The sequence below is a fragment of the Salarias fasciatus genome, chromosome 7, assembly GCF_902148845.1.
Source record: "Salarias fasciatus chromosome 7, fSalaFa1.1, whole genome shotgun sequence".
NCBI lineage: Eukaryota > Metazoa > Chordata > Actinopteri > Blenniiformes > Blenniidae > Salarias > Salarias fasciatus.
Genome location: NC_043751.1, coordinates 13,524,806 through 13,543,748, shown reverse-complemented (window position 1 = coordinate 13,543,748; position 18,943 = coordinate 13,524,806). Strand labels below are relative to the sequence as shown.

General features: G+C 41.4%; 2 protein-coding genes across 2 annotated transcripts; one reads left to right on the top strand and one right to left on the bottom strand.

The window, feature by feature from the left end:
* Positions 1-607: 607 nt before the first annotated feature.
* Positions 608-7,764, top strand: ctdspl2a (CTD (carboxy-terminal domain, RNA polymerase II, polypeptide A) small phosphatase like 2a). The gene is made up of 13 exons (XM_030095675.1): positions 608-872; positions 3,287-3,498; positions 4,029-4,164; positions 4,323-4,469; positions 4,571-4,798; positions 4,905-4,998; positions 5,416-5,527; positions 5,609-5,695; positions 5,785-5,847; positions 5,946-6,025; positions 6,456-6,582; positions 6,675-6,770; positions 6,901-7,764. Exons 2-13 carry the CDS (start codon positions 3,310-3,312, stop codon positions 6,964-6,966), a joined length of 1,425 nt encoding a protein of 474 aa, XP_029951535.1. The 5' UTR covers positions 608-872; positions 3,287-3,309; the 3' UTR covers positions 6,967-7,764.
* Positions 7,765-13,952: 6,188 nt separating this feature from the next.
* Positions 13,953-17,844, bottom strand: parp16 (poly (ADP-ribose) polymerase family, member 16). Its single transcript, XM_030095677.1, has 7 exons — positions 17,784-17,844; positions 16,355-16,554; positions 15,479-15,616; positions 15,193-15,399; positions 14,940-15,111; positions 14,725-14,869; positions 13,953-14,642 (listed from the first exon to the last, which is right to left on the bottom strand). The coding sequence occupies exons 2-7, from the start codon at positions 16,544-16,546 to the stop codon at positions 14,507-14,509; spliced, it is 990 nt and encodes a 329-aa protein (XP_029951537.1). The 5' UTR covers positions 16,547-16,554; positions 17,784-17,844; the 3' UTR covers positions 13,953-14,506.
* Between the last annotated feature and the right edge of the window lie 1,099 nt (positions 17,845-18,943).

The window sequence follows — 18,943 nt, the reverse complement described above, 5'->3', positions numbered from 1 at the left end:
TCAAATTTGAATTTTCGTCAGTTATACAATTTTTTAAAATGCTCCTCATTTGTGGAACAAATTGAACTCACTGCAGGCCTTATAAAATACTATTTGTTCATTTGTTTAACCGTTTCAATTAATGATAAAATTTCCTTATAAAATTATGTTTAACTCAGTAAAGATTTAACTTTTTTATTGTCATTTTTTATGCCGTTCCCAATCACTTTGTTTTAATGTATTTTCTTAATTTTCCAGTATCGCACTGTTTGATGCTTTAATTTACCTTGCTTTGCCTGGATTTTTTTTTTTTTTTTTGTTATAAGTACAACATATTGTTTATTTTTACTGTATTTGTAAAGTCGCAAAGGTTTGGAAGCTTGAAATAACACCAGTGAATTGAGCACATAAAATTCTCAAGTAATACATAATCATGAAATGTGAAAGGTTTTTATTTTTCTATCACCAGTTTGGGATATTGACATTTCAATATATTTGAATGTGTTTTTTTTATATTGTTATTATTTCATACGTGAGTGTCGTCGTATTCGCACTCAATGATCTGCGTGTCTACACCTTTTTCCTAACTTTGGACTGAACACCGCTCTTGATCGCCTCCGGTCCACATCAAAGCCATTCCCTCCGCTCCCCGCCACGTTGGTTCCCCCGCGCGGCGCGCGCGTGTCGCATTCTCCTGCGCAGCACCCGCGTGATGTTTGTGCCGAGGCGGGAAATGGCGTCTGCAGACACGGTTCATCTGTGACTGGTTCACCGAGCGACGGCCACAGCTGGCAGCAACATCCACGGCTCCGCTTCTACCGGGGGGCCGCCACGGCCGCGGCCGAGAGCTGACAACGCTGCGGCGAGTTTTGAAGAGCTTCCTGGTGTCATTGGTAAGTAATGAACAACGTCAACATGTAAACAAACAGACAAAAAAAAAAAAAGGTTTGTGTCCGTGAACGGCTGAGAGCTGCTAGCTTAGCGGCTAACGCTAGCCAGCGGAGGGGGCGTAGTCTAATGGCTGAATAGTTACAAAATGACGCCTTCGCCGCAGCCTAACTCGCTACTGTTTGCGTCAATTTGCCGATGAATTGATAGAAACTCGGCATGTGAAACGCGCACATGTCACCGGGGAGACACAGGGCTTGCTGTGACGGGTGAAGTGTGCAGTGTCACCGTCGGTATCTGGACGTTTGGTTAGCCCAGAAGCTAACTGTAGCCGCTAACTACTGGCATCGGCAGGTTTACCACGAAAATAAATAAGCCCGACAGCACATTTCAGACTCCGATTAGTGCCGGTTGTGACCACAGTTACTCGGGGTGATGTCTTAACACTCGAGACACGGCCGTCAAGGCTTTGGTGGCAAATAGCAGCAGTTAGCTTGCTAATGTTCGCGCTATCTGACGTCGTTGACTGGTTACATAATGAGTCCGATCTGCTGAGAGCTGACACACACACACACACACACACTTCACACACCAAACACAACGCTAAAGACACGCACGAGAAAGTTTAGGAAGACTTAAGTCCTTGTCAGTTTTCCTCCTAAAGGTTGTGATTTTTCCGCTTCTGTGCCTTTGACTGCTGTTTGGCTCTAGATGAATGTCAAAAGCCACTTTCAGGATGGCAACACTTTGAAACACTTGTTTGGTCTGACAGTGGCTAGAGCCAAAGTCATGACATTTAGAGAAACAAAACAATGGACTGAGTCATTTATATTCAAACCTGAATCATATTTTCCTACCAACTATACCACTTCAGCTGTTTACTGTAACTGTACAGTAATAGATATTATGGAGTTTCTTTTCAGAAAAGGTTTCTCTGAAACACCCAAATGCATGATCTGTTTAATGGCCACGATTTCGATACAGTAAAGTTAACTACCGTAATGTAGAGCACACTAAATGTTTCATATGTACAATATATACTAAGATTATAAACTATACTAGACTCAGTTTTGCTCAATAACAAAATGATCTCTTGATTTAAAAAAATCAGCTTTTCTGCACAGTTTTCGTGAGCTGCAGCTGCTCTGCATCTATTGTTCTTTTCAGTCTTTCCCTATCTGTGTCTGCAAATAATTTATCTAAGTTTTGAGTTTGTTAAATTAGTAAATAACTATTTTTTTCATGAACTTTTTTGTTTGAGGCTGAGCCACCAGATTCATGGTAACAGTTGCTTGCTCTGGTAGCCAAGGTGTTAGAACAAGTAATGTAGTAATGGCCAATTACTTGAAAAGCTTTTCGATGTGATAAAGACAATAATAACATTGATTTTCATTTGATTCAGAATTTCCTGTTTCTGGTCATGTAGAGCTGAAGGGCCACATATTGCCTCAGGCCTTGTGGTGCCCCAGTCTGCCTTAACCTCACCCGCATCAATGTTGATACATGTGTATCACATTAAACAAAACAGCAAACATAACTTTATATCCTGTTTGTGGAGCTTTTGTAAAAAAATGACAACAGTCCTCCAATACGGAAGTTTTTAATAGTACTAAAAATTATCAAACTTAATGTTTCAGTATTAGTTGTGGTGTAAACTAGAGTGTATTGATAGCATTGAGCTACTCCATAGTTTATGATTTCTAAACAACGTTTTTGTATTGCTCTTCGACTGGAAAGCTGAATCTAATAATATCAATATATAATATAAATGTTTTAAAGAAAACACCATTTGCTCCCTGCCTTCAGGTATGACCATCAGTCCTGGTTGTGGTTTATTGAAGTGTTATTGAGCTGCCATTCTGATAAATTGCTTTGAGCTTATTAGAGCTTTTAGCTCAACACATATCATACACAAATTGAACTTTCATCGTCCGAAGTCAGCATCACATTATTCCAGCGTTCCTTCTCACACTTCATCACACTGAACTCTTCCTACAAGCAAGTTTAACCGATTTGGTTATACTTTAAGATTATGCTCTGCATGTTTCCCCAGTTAGTATGCTACTTTTGTGAAAGAGTTTCTGTCTGCCCCTTAGATTTTGAAACTTTGGTTTTTATTGTATTGATGGGACAAACCAAAGTGGGCCTAGATGTTAAAATGGCATTGGTGTACTTTTGCCACATACTTTTTATGTTCCAAAAATTAAATATCCCTCAAAAAAATGGCTTATATGAAGTGTTTCCACAGATTTCATGTGTAAGTGCTGCGAAAGTTCTGAAAAATAATGTGCTGCTCTTTTACATTTTGTAGATTTTTATAGGAATTTGTTTTCACATGCTTGATGTTGCAAGGAGAAAAAAAAAAGAAGCCACTGACTTGTCTTATTTAGTCATATTTCCATCCTCCTTCATCACCCAGGTGTTTCTATGTGACGTTGGGCCATGATGAGGCTGAGAGTGCGTAAAGCTCCTCAGCAGTCGAACCTGGGCCAGCGAGCCCACCTACCCCCGGCCAAACGAAAGCGGTGCGAGGTGGAACCGTCCCCGGTGCGAGGCCGAGGCAAAATGCAGAAGAACGAAGCTGGCCTGTTCTCCACTATAAAGAAGTTCATCCGGGGAAATGCCGTCAAGGTAGGCATGGCTCGAGCCGCTCTCTCACAGGTCTATCATCTGGCATGAGATGGCACACGACAGGAGGACATAAACTTAGGGGGAAAAAAAAGAAAAGAAAAACAGTCTCAGCTGCTGGCACAGTAGAGCAGTACATTTTAAAACCATCTGTTCACAATTTTGCAAATTTGTCTGAAAATCATTGTATCGGGGTCATTATAGCAGAAAAGCGACGTTTTATCTGAGGAGAAAAGCGCCGACTTGAAGGCAATTGAGACAAATAATCTACCAGTTTGAACTGAGCACAAAGAACAGGTGAAGTGGACACACACATTCACAGGTTTTTGTAAGCACACACTTATAATACCACTTTAATGGATCCTTAGTCAAATTTAACTGCAGCTCATAGAAATATAGACTGAAAGAAATTGACCATGTGAAGAAAACCAGCCTGTGAGGAAGCGACAGTCAGATCCAGGAGTTGTCAGTGTGAGCATGCGACCCCTTCACCGGGCCTGAACCACAGTGCGTCGGTTTGGTTTTTCTTTTAGGTGGAGCAGGATGTCCCCGCCAAAAGGAGTCGCATCGATCGCAATTCGGACAGCGATCTAATTACTTCAACACCACAGACCAGAGGTCACGCCAACAAAGGTGTCTCTAGAGTTTGCCGGAAAAACCCAAACAAAGGTACGAAAGCGTGTGGCTCCCATCGTGGCTGGAGCTGTTTTTCATTTATTTTTTAATTTCTGCTTACATAGTTCTGAAAAGAATTGCGTGTTTGACAAAAAAATACGTCTTTAGCAGAAACATATTTTCTAATTGATTTTTTTTTTTTTTAAATTTAGACACAGTGACCTGCAATAGTAAACCAATGAAACCCAACGGTAAACTGGAAGCTCCCGTCGACTCAGGAAGCAGTCCGTCACGCACCACTCTGCTCGGCACAATCTTCTCCCCAGTCTTCAACTTTTTCTCACCAGCAACAAAAACTGGTAAGAAAAACAAGGAGTGAAGTGTTGGAAAGGATGGCAGAGTGATTCATCATCATGATACATGTATTCATATGTTCTTTTGTTTGTTTTCCCTTTTCAAGCCACTCCTGGCTCGGACTCTCCCGGGCAAGCAATAGAAGCAGAGGAAATCATGAAGCAGCTGGACATTGAGCAAGCAGAAGAGATGCCGAGCAGCACTCTAACATCCACAGAGGGCATAACGCCGTGCCACCCCGCCCCCATGCTGCCACAGCGGCTTCAGATAACTCCAGATACATCCATAGAAGAGGGAGAGATCATCACTGAGAGTGACATGCCCCCGTTGACAGGTGAGATTCTCTCACATTCTGGTGATCCAGCTATAAGAGCCGATCTTTTTTTAATTGCCCAAGAGAAGCGTGTTGTAATTCCTCCTCTCTGTCTGTGTCCCATCAGCTCCCGGGTGCATGCCAGACGGCAGCTATCCTCACTCCCTACCCTCCGCTCCTGCAGAAACCTCATATGACGAAGACTGGGAAGTTTTTGATCCGTAAGCTCCCCCTCGCAACACATTATTATGCAAGTTTTTACCTTTATTTGTAAATGAGTGAGTCTGAAAACGAGTTGGTTTGAAATGTTCAAACTGTGCGGGAAGGCCGGTTTGACATCCTGCATGTTGGATCAGCTGGAACGTGGCGCGGCGCTCCATTCCGCTAGATATCACATCCAAGGTGACATTGTGTGCGAGTGTGTGGGCAGCTGTAGCTGTAATGTGGTTCTCTCAGCCACTAGATGGCGCCAGCATCACAGTTTGATCACTTTGAGGACCCGCAGCACATACAGCACTGTTTTCACTGGACTCATTCATTTTAATTGACTGTAGTTTCACGCCACTGTTTTATTAAAAATGGAGGGACTGTTGCTTCTTCTGTCAAATAATCCTTTTTAATGACTTCTGCTTTTCAAGATACTTCTTCATCAAGCACGTGCCTCCGCTGACCGAAGAGCAGTTAACACGCAAACCAGCGTTACCTCTGAAAACACGCAGCACCCCGGAGTTTTCTCTCGTCTTGGACCTTGTAAGCAACAGAAGTTTCCTGTGGCGAAGTTCCTTCTGTGTGTTTTCCATGTTTAACTTTTTTCCCTTTTCCTGCCTCCAGGATGAAACTCTGGTGCACTGCAGTTTGAACGAGTTAGAAGATGCAGCTCTGACATTCCCCGTCCTCTTTCAGGACGTTATATACCAGGTATTCACCGTTCCAAAGGTTTCTCCAAGCAAATCGTGTCTCTTTATCTGTGATGAAACTCTCTGTGTTTTCCCGTCCTGCGTCCGAAGGTGTACGTCCGGCTGAGGCCGTTTTTCCGAGAGTTTCTAGAACGCATGTCGCAGATGTATGAGGTGAGTGTTCAGCAAAGGGCATCCAGACAGTATTGGCTTAATCTGAGCTGCTCTCGTGTTAAATATTACTCATTTATGGCTGTCTGTTAAAATTTCAGATTATTCTGTTCACGGCTTCAAAGAAAGTTTACGCCGACAAGTTGCTCAACATCCTGGATCCGAAAAAACAGCTAGTAAGGTCAGTGAAGAGTTGAGCCTGCAGGCTGTGATTTTCATGCTTTCTAAAACAACAAATACAAATCTGTCTGCGTGGGTTTTTGTTTTGTTTTTTTCCCCTTCAAACTATGCAGAAGTTAAATTTTCCTTTGCAAGCCTTCAAGTTCATTGAGGTTTCTTGATCTATAAAGCTGAAAACAGTTAAATATCAACAGTGTTTCTCATACCTTCTGATCTCAACAGTCTTTATTCCGTTTAACTCATATAATTGTTGAAAAAAAAACTGGATCATGGCAGGAGTGTTAATGTGTGTGTAAAAGTGATCGGTGACTGATTCAATTAAATCAATACCCTGCATGTCAGGAAGAGCAGCTCTCACATGTGAGCTGGAACGACATCGACCTGCAGACTGTACCTCACCATGACTCTTCTCCATGCTGTCGTTTCTTCAGACATAGGTTATTTCGGGAGCACTGTGTGTGTGTTCAAGGAAATTATATTAAAGATCTGAACATCCTCGGGCGCGATCTGTCCAAGACGATAATCATCGACAACTCACCCCAGGCCTTCGCTTATCAGGTGACACTTTCACACCAAACAGAAGGAAAATCAATGAAATCTCAGCTTATTATTGATATTTTTAAAAACCGCCTTCTTCTCCCGTCTTCTAGCTTTCCAATGGAATCCCTATTGAGAGCTGGTTTGTAGACCGGAACGACAACGAGCTTCTGAAGCTTGTTCCTTTTCTGGAGAAGCTGGTGGAGCTGGTACGTTCACTCCCTTTTTACACCTTTAGCTTTCTTTCAAAAACAGCCAAACACTCCAAATGCTATGTGGACAGTGTGATTATTGATCACTTGTTGATGGTGTTTGTGCCGTGCTCGCTCTGTTGGGCAGAACGAAGACGTCCGGCCGCACATCCGAGAGCGCTTTCGTTTGCACGACCTCCTTCCTCCAGACTGAGCAGCTCCTCGTCCTTCCTTCTTCCTTCAGCTGAAGACTGAACCCACAACTGGGAGAGAGGAAAATGAAGGATATATTCAGTAGGTTTTTTTTTCTTTGCAGAAAAACATTACCATTGGTATATATTTTTTTTAAATCATGCAAAAACATTTTGAGTCCAGAAGGTTTTTTTTTTTTTTGTTCTTCTCCTTCTTCTTCTTTTTAATCCCACTCCGAGAGACGTAGAACAAACGGAGTTGCCGACCGCCGCAGGCTCCTCCCCCCCCCTCGCCCTCTGCTTGCTTGTTTCGTGTGTGACCTTGAAGACGACCTCCTGGGCCGTATTTTGTCTTTTTAAAAAACCAATTTTTGGTTGACAAAGCTGAATGTGATGCAGTGTTGGATTCTATGGACCTGACCTGGAACGGCCAGCCGAACCTGTAAAATATTCAATCTATAAACCTGTAAATATCTGTACATAAATGTTTTTTTTTTCTTCTTCTTCTTCTTATTCAAGGTTTTTAAGTCGTTTTGTTTTCACTTCCAATTTGAGTGTATTCTTTGATTCAGTTGCTTTTCTATAAAAAAAAAAGAGACAGAAAAGACAATGTTTTTGTGGTTTGTTTGAAGTTGTTAAGCCGCTGCTTTTCTGTTGTATGCCTGCATTATTCCTGTGACGCTTTACTCCATTACATGCAGTTGTCTGTAATAAGGTGCAGTCTTTTCGAAGAGAAAAAAGAAAAAAAAAAACACGACTTTGAGAGGCAAATGTTTCCGAAATGACATTTTAAAGCTGTATAATGTAAGCTAGGATGAAGTCTCAGACGAATACAAAGCCATAATGGCCGAATAAGAATTTTGGAGGTTTGTATTTGAGAATCCATTTCTGATTTCGACACTTTGACAGGGGGGGGGGGGGGGTCTGGGTGGGTTTCGAGGGCACGGGTGGGGGTGGGGTGGGGTGAGAGAGGTCCAGGCATCTTGCACTTTGACATCCAGCCCTTTGTAAGTCGATGTAAAATCTTGTCACTTTTCTACATGGGTGTGTTTCACCTAGAATTTGTTATGTGGGTGGGGGAGGAATAAAACAAGGGGAAAAACGAAAGAAAAGAAATTGTAGCACCAGCAAATTGCCAACATGTTCGCTTTGAAATCTTGTTTTTTTTTTTCCAAGACGTCTTGTATGTGGGATCTTCGATGATGATAATGTAGGAGTCATGAGTTTTATTGACTATTGAATGATCACTCCTGGTGTATTCAGTGTTACTTAATGGTTTCCTTGAAAATAAATACATTTTTTTATACGACTCAAAGCTTCTCTCTGATGTTTATACAGGAAAACCTCCATATCCTGTCACGGATTCTAGATTCATCAAAAGCATTGAATATGTTGCTCATTGTAGAGACATCACATTTTTATCTCTGATGAAGGAAAAATCCATTTTATTCTTGGCATTTTTTACATTAAGTGTTTTTTTTCTCTTCTTTTTAACGTTGTAGAAAAGCAGTTTCAATCTTACCATTCGCTGTCACGTGAAGCTTGGTTTCATAAAGTCCAAACTTCCTACATATTTTATATTTAAGGACACTTTTTTAACACACTAAAAGCATTATGGATCATAACTTAATGTCTTCCGTTTGTCACAAATCAAACCCGATAAAAATCAGTTGAAAACTCAGTGATTCCTGATTATTTTTGTGTCAAGCATGTAAATCAGTCCCAGAGAAAATTAAGTCCTCTTCAGAGTTGATTGAACATTTGTTGTAAAAACAGGAAGTGTTTGTTGTTATTGTTGTTGTTGCTTGATTTATTTCCATTATGCAGCGTGCAGTTTTCACATGGTGTTGTCTCTGTGGTTTTAAAAAGTGAATTTTGGGTAAAAGCTGAAGAGGATCTTCTCTGCCGTCCAGTAGTGTTTGCTGAAATAGCTACAATCTACCAACCTGGGTCAAGTTGGTATCAGTCTGGACAGATTTCCACCAAGTGTGATTGAAGAAAATGAATGCACTTTGGTGGTTTTGGATACTTTATTCAAAATTATCATGATATCACAATAATAATAATCAAAATTATTCAGAAAAGAAATGCAGATAAGGATTAATGTGCAAAGCAGATTATTAAAATCTTGATCAGTGGTGGAATTATACTGAAAATTTCACATAAGAGTGATTGTTAGAAGTCAGTAGAAGTGATGTGAAAGCCTGCAGAGAGAGAGAGAGAGGGAGAGAGAGCAAGACCATCTTTTATTGTCTTGCACATAACCTGCCAGAGTTTTTTATTCTGAGATACTAAACTTACGAGATGTCCTGATCAGATAACCTGCTCATGTCTTAATCCTTTTGTTCTTTTGAGAAATAGGTCATTACCTGATTGCAGGTGTGCACTAAATTGCCCCTTCCAGAGGTCATGTGACTCCAAATACAAAGGGGGCCAGTCATTCCACCTCCATCAGACTTATCTAACAGTCTGCGGATGGGGGGGTTGTTTCAAAACAAAAATCACACCGTCGATAGTGCGGAGATAAGATGTGGGGGATAATTAACTGTGCATTTAGACTAAATCCACCCCGAGTAAACCCCCTGCCCTCTTCCATTGGCTGCCGGTGGGGGGTGGAGGTAGAGGCTCGTAAACTACGAGGCCTCGGCGGCGTGATATCTCAGGGGCCCGCCAGTATAAAGGGTGACTCCGGGGCAGTTCCCGGCTCAGGACAGCGCGAGACGGGCCAATGATGAGACTGCTCTTCTTTCTGAGCGCCCTCCTGGGGGCCTGGGGGTCGGAGGAGACGCCCTCCCCGCAGCTGCAGGCCCTCCACTGCCCGCCCTGCGAGAGGATCCACTGCTCCACCCGCCGCGCGCTCAGGCTGCAGTGCAGGGGCGGCGTCACCACGGGCATCTGCGGCTGCTGCCCCGCGTGCGCCAGGACGGAGGGGGAGAGCTGCGGGGGGGCCTGGGACTACCTGGGCAAGTGTGACGAGGGTCTGGTGTGCGTCTACCAGGAGGGGGGCGAGGACAAGCCAGAGGCGGAGCGCAGAGGCGTCTGCAGAGCAGGTGAGGGCAGAACTCAGAACACACACCTTCTGTTCAGGGACTGGCAGAGCCATTCTTTATAGAAATACAGAAATTGTAAACGATCAAACAGAAAAAGTAAGAATTTCTTCTCATTTGTCAGAAGTTATTCCACCAGACACTTTCAACGTATATATTTTTTGGATTAAATTGTGAAGAAAGTTTAAAATATACACAAACTGTCAAACTGTTTTTGAAAGAAGAGATGTATTCACAAAGGATGAATTTTTAAAAACATAGAAGAGGGTTTTTCTGGCCAACACAGCACGTTGAACCTCCTCTGTCTGAGAGAAAATACCTGGGCTGAACCTTCCTGGTTCTCCTGTAAACAACTAAAGGAAACAAGCTTCAAACTGTTTCTTTATTTAAAAAAAAAAATGTGGCTAAAACAGATCTATTAAAGACAAGAAGATCAAATTTTCAAAATGCCTCGGTGCTGGGAAGAAATGTGTTTTGACTTTTGACAATATATTTAATACTGTATCCCTTAAGAATATTATTACTATTTCAAAAACACCTTATTTAATACAATGAAAAGAGAAGTTATTATAGTTTAATATTTAATTTTTGAAACGAAGACCAGAACTCCAAAACATGACCATTTTCTACAGAATGTTTGTACTCACCCCTGCCTCAGAACATGTCAAAAAACAACCGTGGCGGCGGGAATGGTGCCAGTGTGGTAAAGCTTGTTTATGAACTGTGAAGAGTGATAGTCTGGTCAAGGATTCCTTTGATTCAAAGGTTTCTGCTCACAGTTAAGCCATAATTACTCTTCTTATCTGCCCAAAGTGAAGAGAGTTGTCACCATTATTGATACAGTATCAGATGTAGAACCACTAAGGATTTATTATGTTTTGTTGCTGCTTTGATTGTAATGTTTGGATGTGGATGTTTTTTCACAGTGATTGAACCAGTGGATCAGGAGAGCTGCCACCCAGAGTGCACCAAGGAGTTCTGCCAGGCCAACCCACTGAAAGTCTGCTCTGCCAGGTAAAAAGGAACTGAATTTTTGTTCTTTGCTCCAGAAATCTGAACGTTCTGCTCTGCAGGTTCGTGTCCCTGGAGAAGAAATCCCAGCAGGACTCGTGCCAGCACACCTCCTGCTCCGCCTGCCTGCTGCTGCAGGCGCCGCCGTGCCCTCAGGCCTGCGCCCAGTCCGACTCCACCTGTCTGCACCACTATGGCAAATGCGTCCGCAACCACCTGGCCACGGCGGCCGGCCAGGTGTGCCACAGCAACCTGCAGGTAGGAGGATGTGACAGACCCCCCCCGATCAGCACGCACCCTACTTTTTCCTGACTGTAACGCCGTGTTTTCACCCCGCAGACCAACAGCGGAGGCCAGTTTGTGTGTTTTGTCCCCGCCAGTCAAAAGTCTTCAGTTAATTCCTGATGGGAGAGAAGAAAACAAAGAGGATGTCTTCACCAGCTCATGTAGCAGAATGACAAGAGGCAGCTATGTTTCAACTGTGTGCATAACTTTAAATATTCAACCTTTTTTTATATATACATGTGAAATGAATCTTTATATAAATAAGACATCAATAAAACCTGGATTTTAATCAAATGTATGAAAAATAAACTTTTGTATTATACTGTCTCAAATGTGTTTTGTGTCACTGTCACACGGCTGCACCTCTTTGTCTTAGATGTAGGGCTGTTCAGTGCAGAAAAAGGAATTCCTCTAAACAGATCAATAAAGTATGATTAGTAATTTATTTGTACAAACAATGAACTGGAGTTGAAGCACAAACTTGAAATCTGAAGAAAAATACTTCTGCTCTGGCTAAAACATCTCAAAAATTGCTGTGTGCAAAACTGTAAAATCCAGCGCAGCCGTGTATTAATATTTGTAATTCTTTCTGGATACAAGTTTAATTTCCATTAATGTGAGCTGAGCCTCATAATTCATCCCCATGGAGAGACCGTCCAGAGGTGACAGAGAGTCACAGAGATGCACTTCATGATTTCATTTATTCTTTTATTATTTTTGAAAAGATCAGTGATGAAAATGATTAGTTCAGACAAATGAGAATGAATTTACAACAAGAGCAGATAGAAAAGACTGAGATTAGTCAAATTGAAAGAATAAACCTTTTGAGAGGAACACATCCTTACCTCTGCTGCAGTTTACTCTTCCACAACAACAACAACAACAATCTCCTGTCTATCAGTGTTGAATTATGAATGAAATGATCTGGATTCCTGCATTAAGTCAGCAGCAGGAGTGGAATAAAGTGTATAAAGAAAGGAGTGAGTGAAAGAGTCAGACCAAACCTGACCCCGGCTCCTTCTCCCCCCTTGCTGACGAATCCCTCCACTTTTTGTCATTCTCCTCATCCATCGCCGAGTGGCTCAGTTGATGGTTATTGAATAACAGACCGTTTATGAGGCAGCAATAATGAAGCTTGCACAGAAAGGGGAATAAAGTGTGGTCCAACAATGGGCAGTTTGTTCCGTGTCCTTCAAATGCGAGTCATTTCTGAGGAGGAGAAGAAGTTTATCTTATGGATTTCGCAAGACGGCATTGATTTCTCAGCCAAAACAAACGGGTGAATTTTCCTTCAGCTTTGTTCAATCTGACTCATTGCAGAAATCCCAGACATGCTGCGGAAGCTAAATAATGTTTAATCAGGAGGCGTGAAATGAGGAGCTGCACTTTCATGCGTGTGTTTCTGAGGACTTTGATTTATTGTCATGATACTGTACGGCATTTAAAGGCAAAACCCATATTTTTGTGCATTTTTCAAGCTTCTCCCTGTACATCCACATCTGTGGAGCAGGTATCTATTAGGACCAAAGCAGGCCGCCTCTGTTATCAATCCCATATATCCCTCTCACTTTTTTCTTTTTTTTTTTTTTACTGATAAAAACAGAGGATAACAGAGGCCGGTGTGTGTGCCAGCTGTCATAAATGTGCCCCTGTTGCAGGTTAAACCATGTTAACGTTTGAATGCAACACAAAACATCAGAGCAACAGAAAAGTACAAGTGATCATTGTGACGGAGGAGCCGGAAACCCTGCAGACCGCTTGGACGTTGTTGTTGGTGAGGCTCATTTAGAAAATAAGGTCATCGCCAATAGATTTACTAGAATTAGAGATCGGACAAACATCATGAAAATGCCTGCTTGAACACAGCAGCAGGTTCATTCAGTCACTGTGTGGTGGAGGGTTGGGGTTTGCATCGGAGTAAAAATTAAACAAATCAAAGCAGATTCACTTTACTCATGCTGCATGTTGTCACTCAGAGCAGTTTACACTTTTATTATATATAAACACACACACGGTGCCAGACGGTGCTCATAGTGGAACAGGGTTGGAAGATCTGAAAGACACATCCAGCCCAAACACTGGATATGGAAATATGAACAGTACTCGTGAAGTCCAAACAAAGTTGTCTCCACTGCAGTGAGTATTATGTCTTCATATGTCACAAAATAACACTCTGGCAAGAGTCATGAAGCCAAAAGGCCTTTAGCAATTACATAAAGTATATTATCAGTTGAATCGGATCGCATTTAGCTTATGTAATCTGCATAGAGAAGATCTGATCAAGTCCAACTCGCTGACAAAGAATGTTAAATAAAATTGCATTTAAAAAAACGCATTTTTCATTATGGGGTATCATGCATAATATTTTGAGGGAAAACAATTAAATTAATCTATTTTGGAGTAAAGCATAGTGAAATGTAGAAAAATTGAAAAGCTGTGAATACTTTGGCCGTGTACAGACAATGAAATCCTCAGAAAAACTGAGTGCTCTGAGAAAACTGAGCCACATACAGATAGGAACCGCAAACACAGACAGGCTCCAAATCGACATTCCAAGGCATATTTTTACTGTGGTGGGAGTTGAAACCACTACAGCTGTATTGCACTCCCCCAAAACCACTAGATGAGAGATGTTCTTAGAGAAAATCCCTCATTTTTCCACTGAATTTTCCCTCTCTTGATCTAAATCGTCATCACCTCCATATTTATTCTTCTCACACAAAAGAAACGGTCAAAACTAGAAAGGAATCATTTATTGTAGAACTCAGGAACATCAGTTCAAACAATGCTTCCCATTAGAAATTCTCATGAATTAAAACATAAAAATATAACAGGCACAGAGATGCTTGTTCAAAGTGACTCTATTCTTCATGATTCTTCAAATAAGATGATTGTGAAGCTCTCCTAATTTTTCAGGAAGTCCTTTTGTGTCCTTAATAGAAAAAAACAGAAATATTCTAGAAGACAGAAAGCCTCTTAAACATTTTAGCTAAATTATTACACAAAAGTCTCCCACTGGCTTAAAGGAAAATTAGAAGAAAAACAACATTTTAGAGTAACAGTAATTAAAGCAACCTGTACAGACCAAAGAACTATTGTAGAAAGAAAACAGTATAAAGGTGCATAAAACTTTAGACTTTGCTCGGGCCTCCAGTCAGGGCGATCAGGAAGGCACTGCGGGACGCAGACATGCATCCGGGCCGTCTGTTGTGCTGCGGCGTCACCTGAAAAGTCTGTTCCAGAAGGACACGAAGGTGGTGGAGTTCAAGGCACCGATGAAGACGAGCAGCAGGAGGTACAGACTCATCATGATGGCAAAGTGGTGTCTGAGGAGCCACGAGTTGCTGCGGGAATGTCTGACGAAAGACACGAAAACGCGGTTTGCATGAAGGCGTCAACATCCGGACGGAGATCGATGTTAATATTTGGGATTCTCACCTGGACAGGTGCCTCCTCTGAGAGTAAACCAGCAGGTATTTGACTCTCAGCAGCTGATTGTTGGTGACGATGAAGTATTTCTGCGGGACGTCCCCTCCTTCGCTGTTCTTTGCTCGTGAGCGCTGGCGATCGATGATTTCAGAATCTAAAACGGAGTGAAAAGCGCTTGAGCATCCTGTGGTTTTAACGTCTGTGTTCCAGTGAACCGCGCTCACCTTTTTTCTTCACCTGGCACTTCACATCTGGATGGTCGATGATCTCGCACAGGGCGACGCAGCTCAGCAGCGGGCCCAGGAGACTCTCTCTCCAGCCGCTGCTGTGGGGGCTGTAGAGGACCGCCATGCTCAGGTCGCTGGTGAGGTACGTCCCCTCTCCAAACACCGAGTTCTGCACAGAAACATGAATATAACAATATCAATAAAATGTGTTTGTTTGAAGGTGCTGGGATGTGACGACAGGCTGGCTGACCTTGTTGAGGTGGCAGTGCAGCCCGTTGTGAATGATGGAGTGGAAGTTCTCCAGGCGGCTGCCGTGGAATGCATAGAAGACGTCCCGACCCTCTCTCGTCCTCTCGAACCTGGCGTTCATCTGGTCCGAGTACTCCAGCTCAAACAGGAAGTCCGGCACAGGAGCGGAAACCCCTTCATTCTCCGTCAGGCTGCAGAGCTTGACGTACTAGTGAAGATTAAAACAAAGCAGACGGTGAACAGAGAGAAACCACAAAGTCAAAGTGAGTTTTATGCAGCAAACGTACTTCCTCTTTCTGTAGTGTCTTTACAGCGAAGCTCTTTGAAGAGAGAATCCAGTGTGTGAGGGCCAGGTGATGGTCTCCTTCTCCAGGTCGGAGTCTCACCAACTCCCTCACCCCCGGCAGCGAGTTCACATCTCCTAACTAGCCAGAGGCAGAGAAAAATAACCACAGTGCACCACAGTCAAATCTATCTGCTCCATGTATCTTAATGACTCTTGTTAACTTTTTTTCTTTCGAATTAGATTCACTTTTGGCTCATATTGATGGAGCATGCAGACGGAGCATAAAAGACCATCATAAATAGGATATTGCATTCGTGTATTGAGAATTGACTGGAACGTCACTGTTTCTCTAGTAATGATCCCAGCTGCTCTTTTTTCTTTAACATTTTGTTCTTCACATGTGGAAACCCCTGGCACATGGTGAGCAAACTATATCCTAAAGGTCAACAAATAAAGCCCCCCCCACCCAGATTTTAGTCGTTTTAGTCAGTTCAGCAAAAGCAAAAAAAAAAAAAATAAATCCCACACTGATCATGATAAATATTAATATGGATTATAAAAGAAAATACACAGTAATCGCTGTTTATTTAGTGCTGTCAATCTTCCTTTTTCCTTTCTCCAATATACCCTGGAAAAATTCTGTTTCATCTTTAGATGAAACCTGCAACTTAAAGAGATATTTCTCATTTGGACTGACAATATTTTTTTAACTGACACATGGTGAACTTTCACAGCGCTTTACTGCCACCATGTGTACAGATGTCATAATGATTTGTGTCTAAACTATGGTAAAAAGATAAGTTTATTAAGATATCTAAAATGCGTATATGATTTTTAGGCTAAATGATTGACACAGAATCTTCACTGAATCTCGTACCAACTCCTCAAAGTCCTTATGGTCACCACTGGCGTATCGGGGAGGGAAAGGTCTGAGCAGAGAGTCTCTCTTGTAGCTCTGCGCAGCGGCAACAAACAGGCTGCAGCGGAGGTCCGCTGCGACCGGGTCTCTGTGCAGACAGGAGCATACCAGCTCTCTGACGGCGTCAGGTGGCAGCAGCGGCGGCTGCATTCCCAGCACTGCAAAGAAAAGTGAGATGAAAACAAGAGCACTTGTGCAACAGTTCATAAACCCATCACGAGAACCTAGCAGCTCACAGAAATATCAGAGAAAAGGTGATATTTCCATACAGATTACAGTCCAAATTTTGATTATTTTACTGTATTCATTTTCAAGCTTCAGATGATTAAATGAGTGCAATTTGCAATCCAGAGACTCAAGATACCTAATTTAGGAACATGTACAACTAATGTTGCAAAAATAAAACATATCAAAACTCTTGCAGGCTGATCATCAATATACTGTTCTGGTTTCAATTTGAAATAATAGTGATGCATTAAGCTTTTCATGTTATTAATATTTCACTGCAAGTTAATCTGGGGAATTTGTTAATGCACATATTGGAGTGGAGCTTCAGATGGGAGCAGGAGCAATCTGCAGGTCAGGGCGCATTAATATTTCTTTTCACTTGTGACCCAGAATTCATGATGAAAAAAAATAGATCACTTACTGAATTAAACCACAAATTTGTATCAGTACACAACCATACAGTATGTGCACCAAAGCTTTCAGGCTGTGTAAAAAAAAACCCTACCAAATTTCAAATCAAACTAAAAGTAATCAATATGCAATATTATAAAAAGTCAAAATAAATAAATAAACAAATCACTATTTTGCCTGAGACAAAACATGCATGAGGTGTGGCACTTTAAAGCAGTCTAGTCAAATAAAATGACATGCAAGAGGACCCATGCAGTAACTTTAATCTTAAAGTTATTTGTAAACATTTTCTTTGACTTTAGTTCTTTTTAGTGAAAGTCAGATTTTCTAGCTCACGTTCTGCATATGAACCTGGTTGATGAATCAAGTTGACACACTAACCTGCAGTGAAGTAACCTACTTCAGGCATTAGCTGACTGAACAGCTGGCATTTACTGTGATTACAATAGATAAAGTGGACATTTCCATAGAAGTTTCCAGCACTGCTTCTGCCACGTTGATGTTTTGCTTGTGGTTACAGATTTTTAATAATGTTGTTTCTGTGACTCGCCCAGCAGCGTTACCACGGCTAGCATTAGCTAAGCTACAACAAGTAAACACATCTACTCCGAGTTTTCTTTGTAATAAAGAAAAATACTTGGCTGCTCCACGACTTCGAGTTCCGGGAGATGTCAGAACTGCAACACAGTATTTCTTCACACTTATTTCATTTGACAGACATGTGTCCAAAGTGTAATTATCACCTTACCTTGAGTCGGACTCAACTCATAGCACTGCTACACGGCTAGTAGCGTTAGCTTCAGGCTGTGATGCGTTCACGGGCAGTAAGACATGTTTCTCTTCTTGTGTACAGTCAGTGCGACAGATAAATCAGGAAAAAAAAAAGAAAAAAGAAAACGAGGGAGAGAGGTTATATGTTTTGAAAACTATAATGCATAATATTCTTAAAAAGAACGTACACTATTTCACATTCATAGTATTTAAAAAATAAATTCTTATTCAAACAGTAGCATTGACATGAAACATAAAATAACAAAAGAACATGAAGGCAGCGTTGGTCAGGCTGTGTTGCACTGATGTCACGAGCGCCACCTGCTGTTTGAGGAAATAAACACAACAAATCGCAGGTCCTGCTCAATTACCTTAAAACAAGCACGGAAACCTGCGATTGCTATCACAATGTTGTCAAATAATAAAAACATAATACGTCTGCTCTTTTTTTAGGACATCAGTCCATCAATCCAGAAAGGATTTCCTTAGGCAAAGGGGAACTTATTTTCATTTATTGTGATTATCAGACACTAGTATATATGTTTACATTTGTTGTAGTAGCTACCAGAACAAGAAGTAATGAATTACATATACAGTACTTTCCTGTGAACAGCTTTAATTTTTCTGGAGTACCACTTCAGTTTTGAACTAAAGTGTAAGTAAAATGGGATTTGAACTTTAAGTTGAATCATTAACTTACAATTCAGCACAAATTAAGCTCTGTCTAACTGTGACAGGTTGTACCCTAGCACAGCTCTTCAGTGACCTTTCTACCTCTGACTGGTGTAAACACATTTTCATTTAGGTGAAATATTCTAGACTTTTCATATATGACTTGATAAGTAGATTCAGTAGCTATAATACTTGATAATTTAATAAATAGGTACGATCTATGTGTCTGATTCAAGCAGTGACCAGGGGAGACCTTTCATAAGATCAGAGCCTGACCTTCTATTTACCAGGTGACTAAACAATATACTCCAATAAAATCACAAAACTAAAGTATTCATTATTAGAGTTATAAAGTAAAACCTGTGTTTTCACCTATCTTTAAAAAAACACTGCTACTATAGTATCTTTTTCTACTAATATCTTAATTGAAAATATGTTTTGTCTCATCAATGAAAAAAATAAATG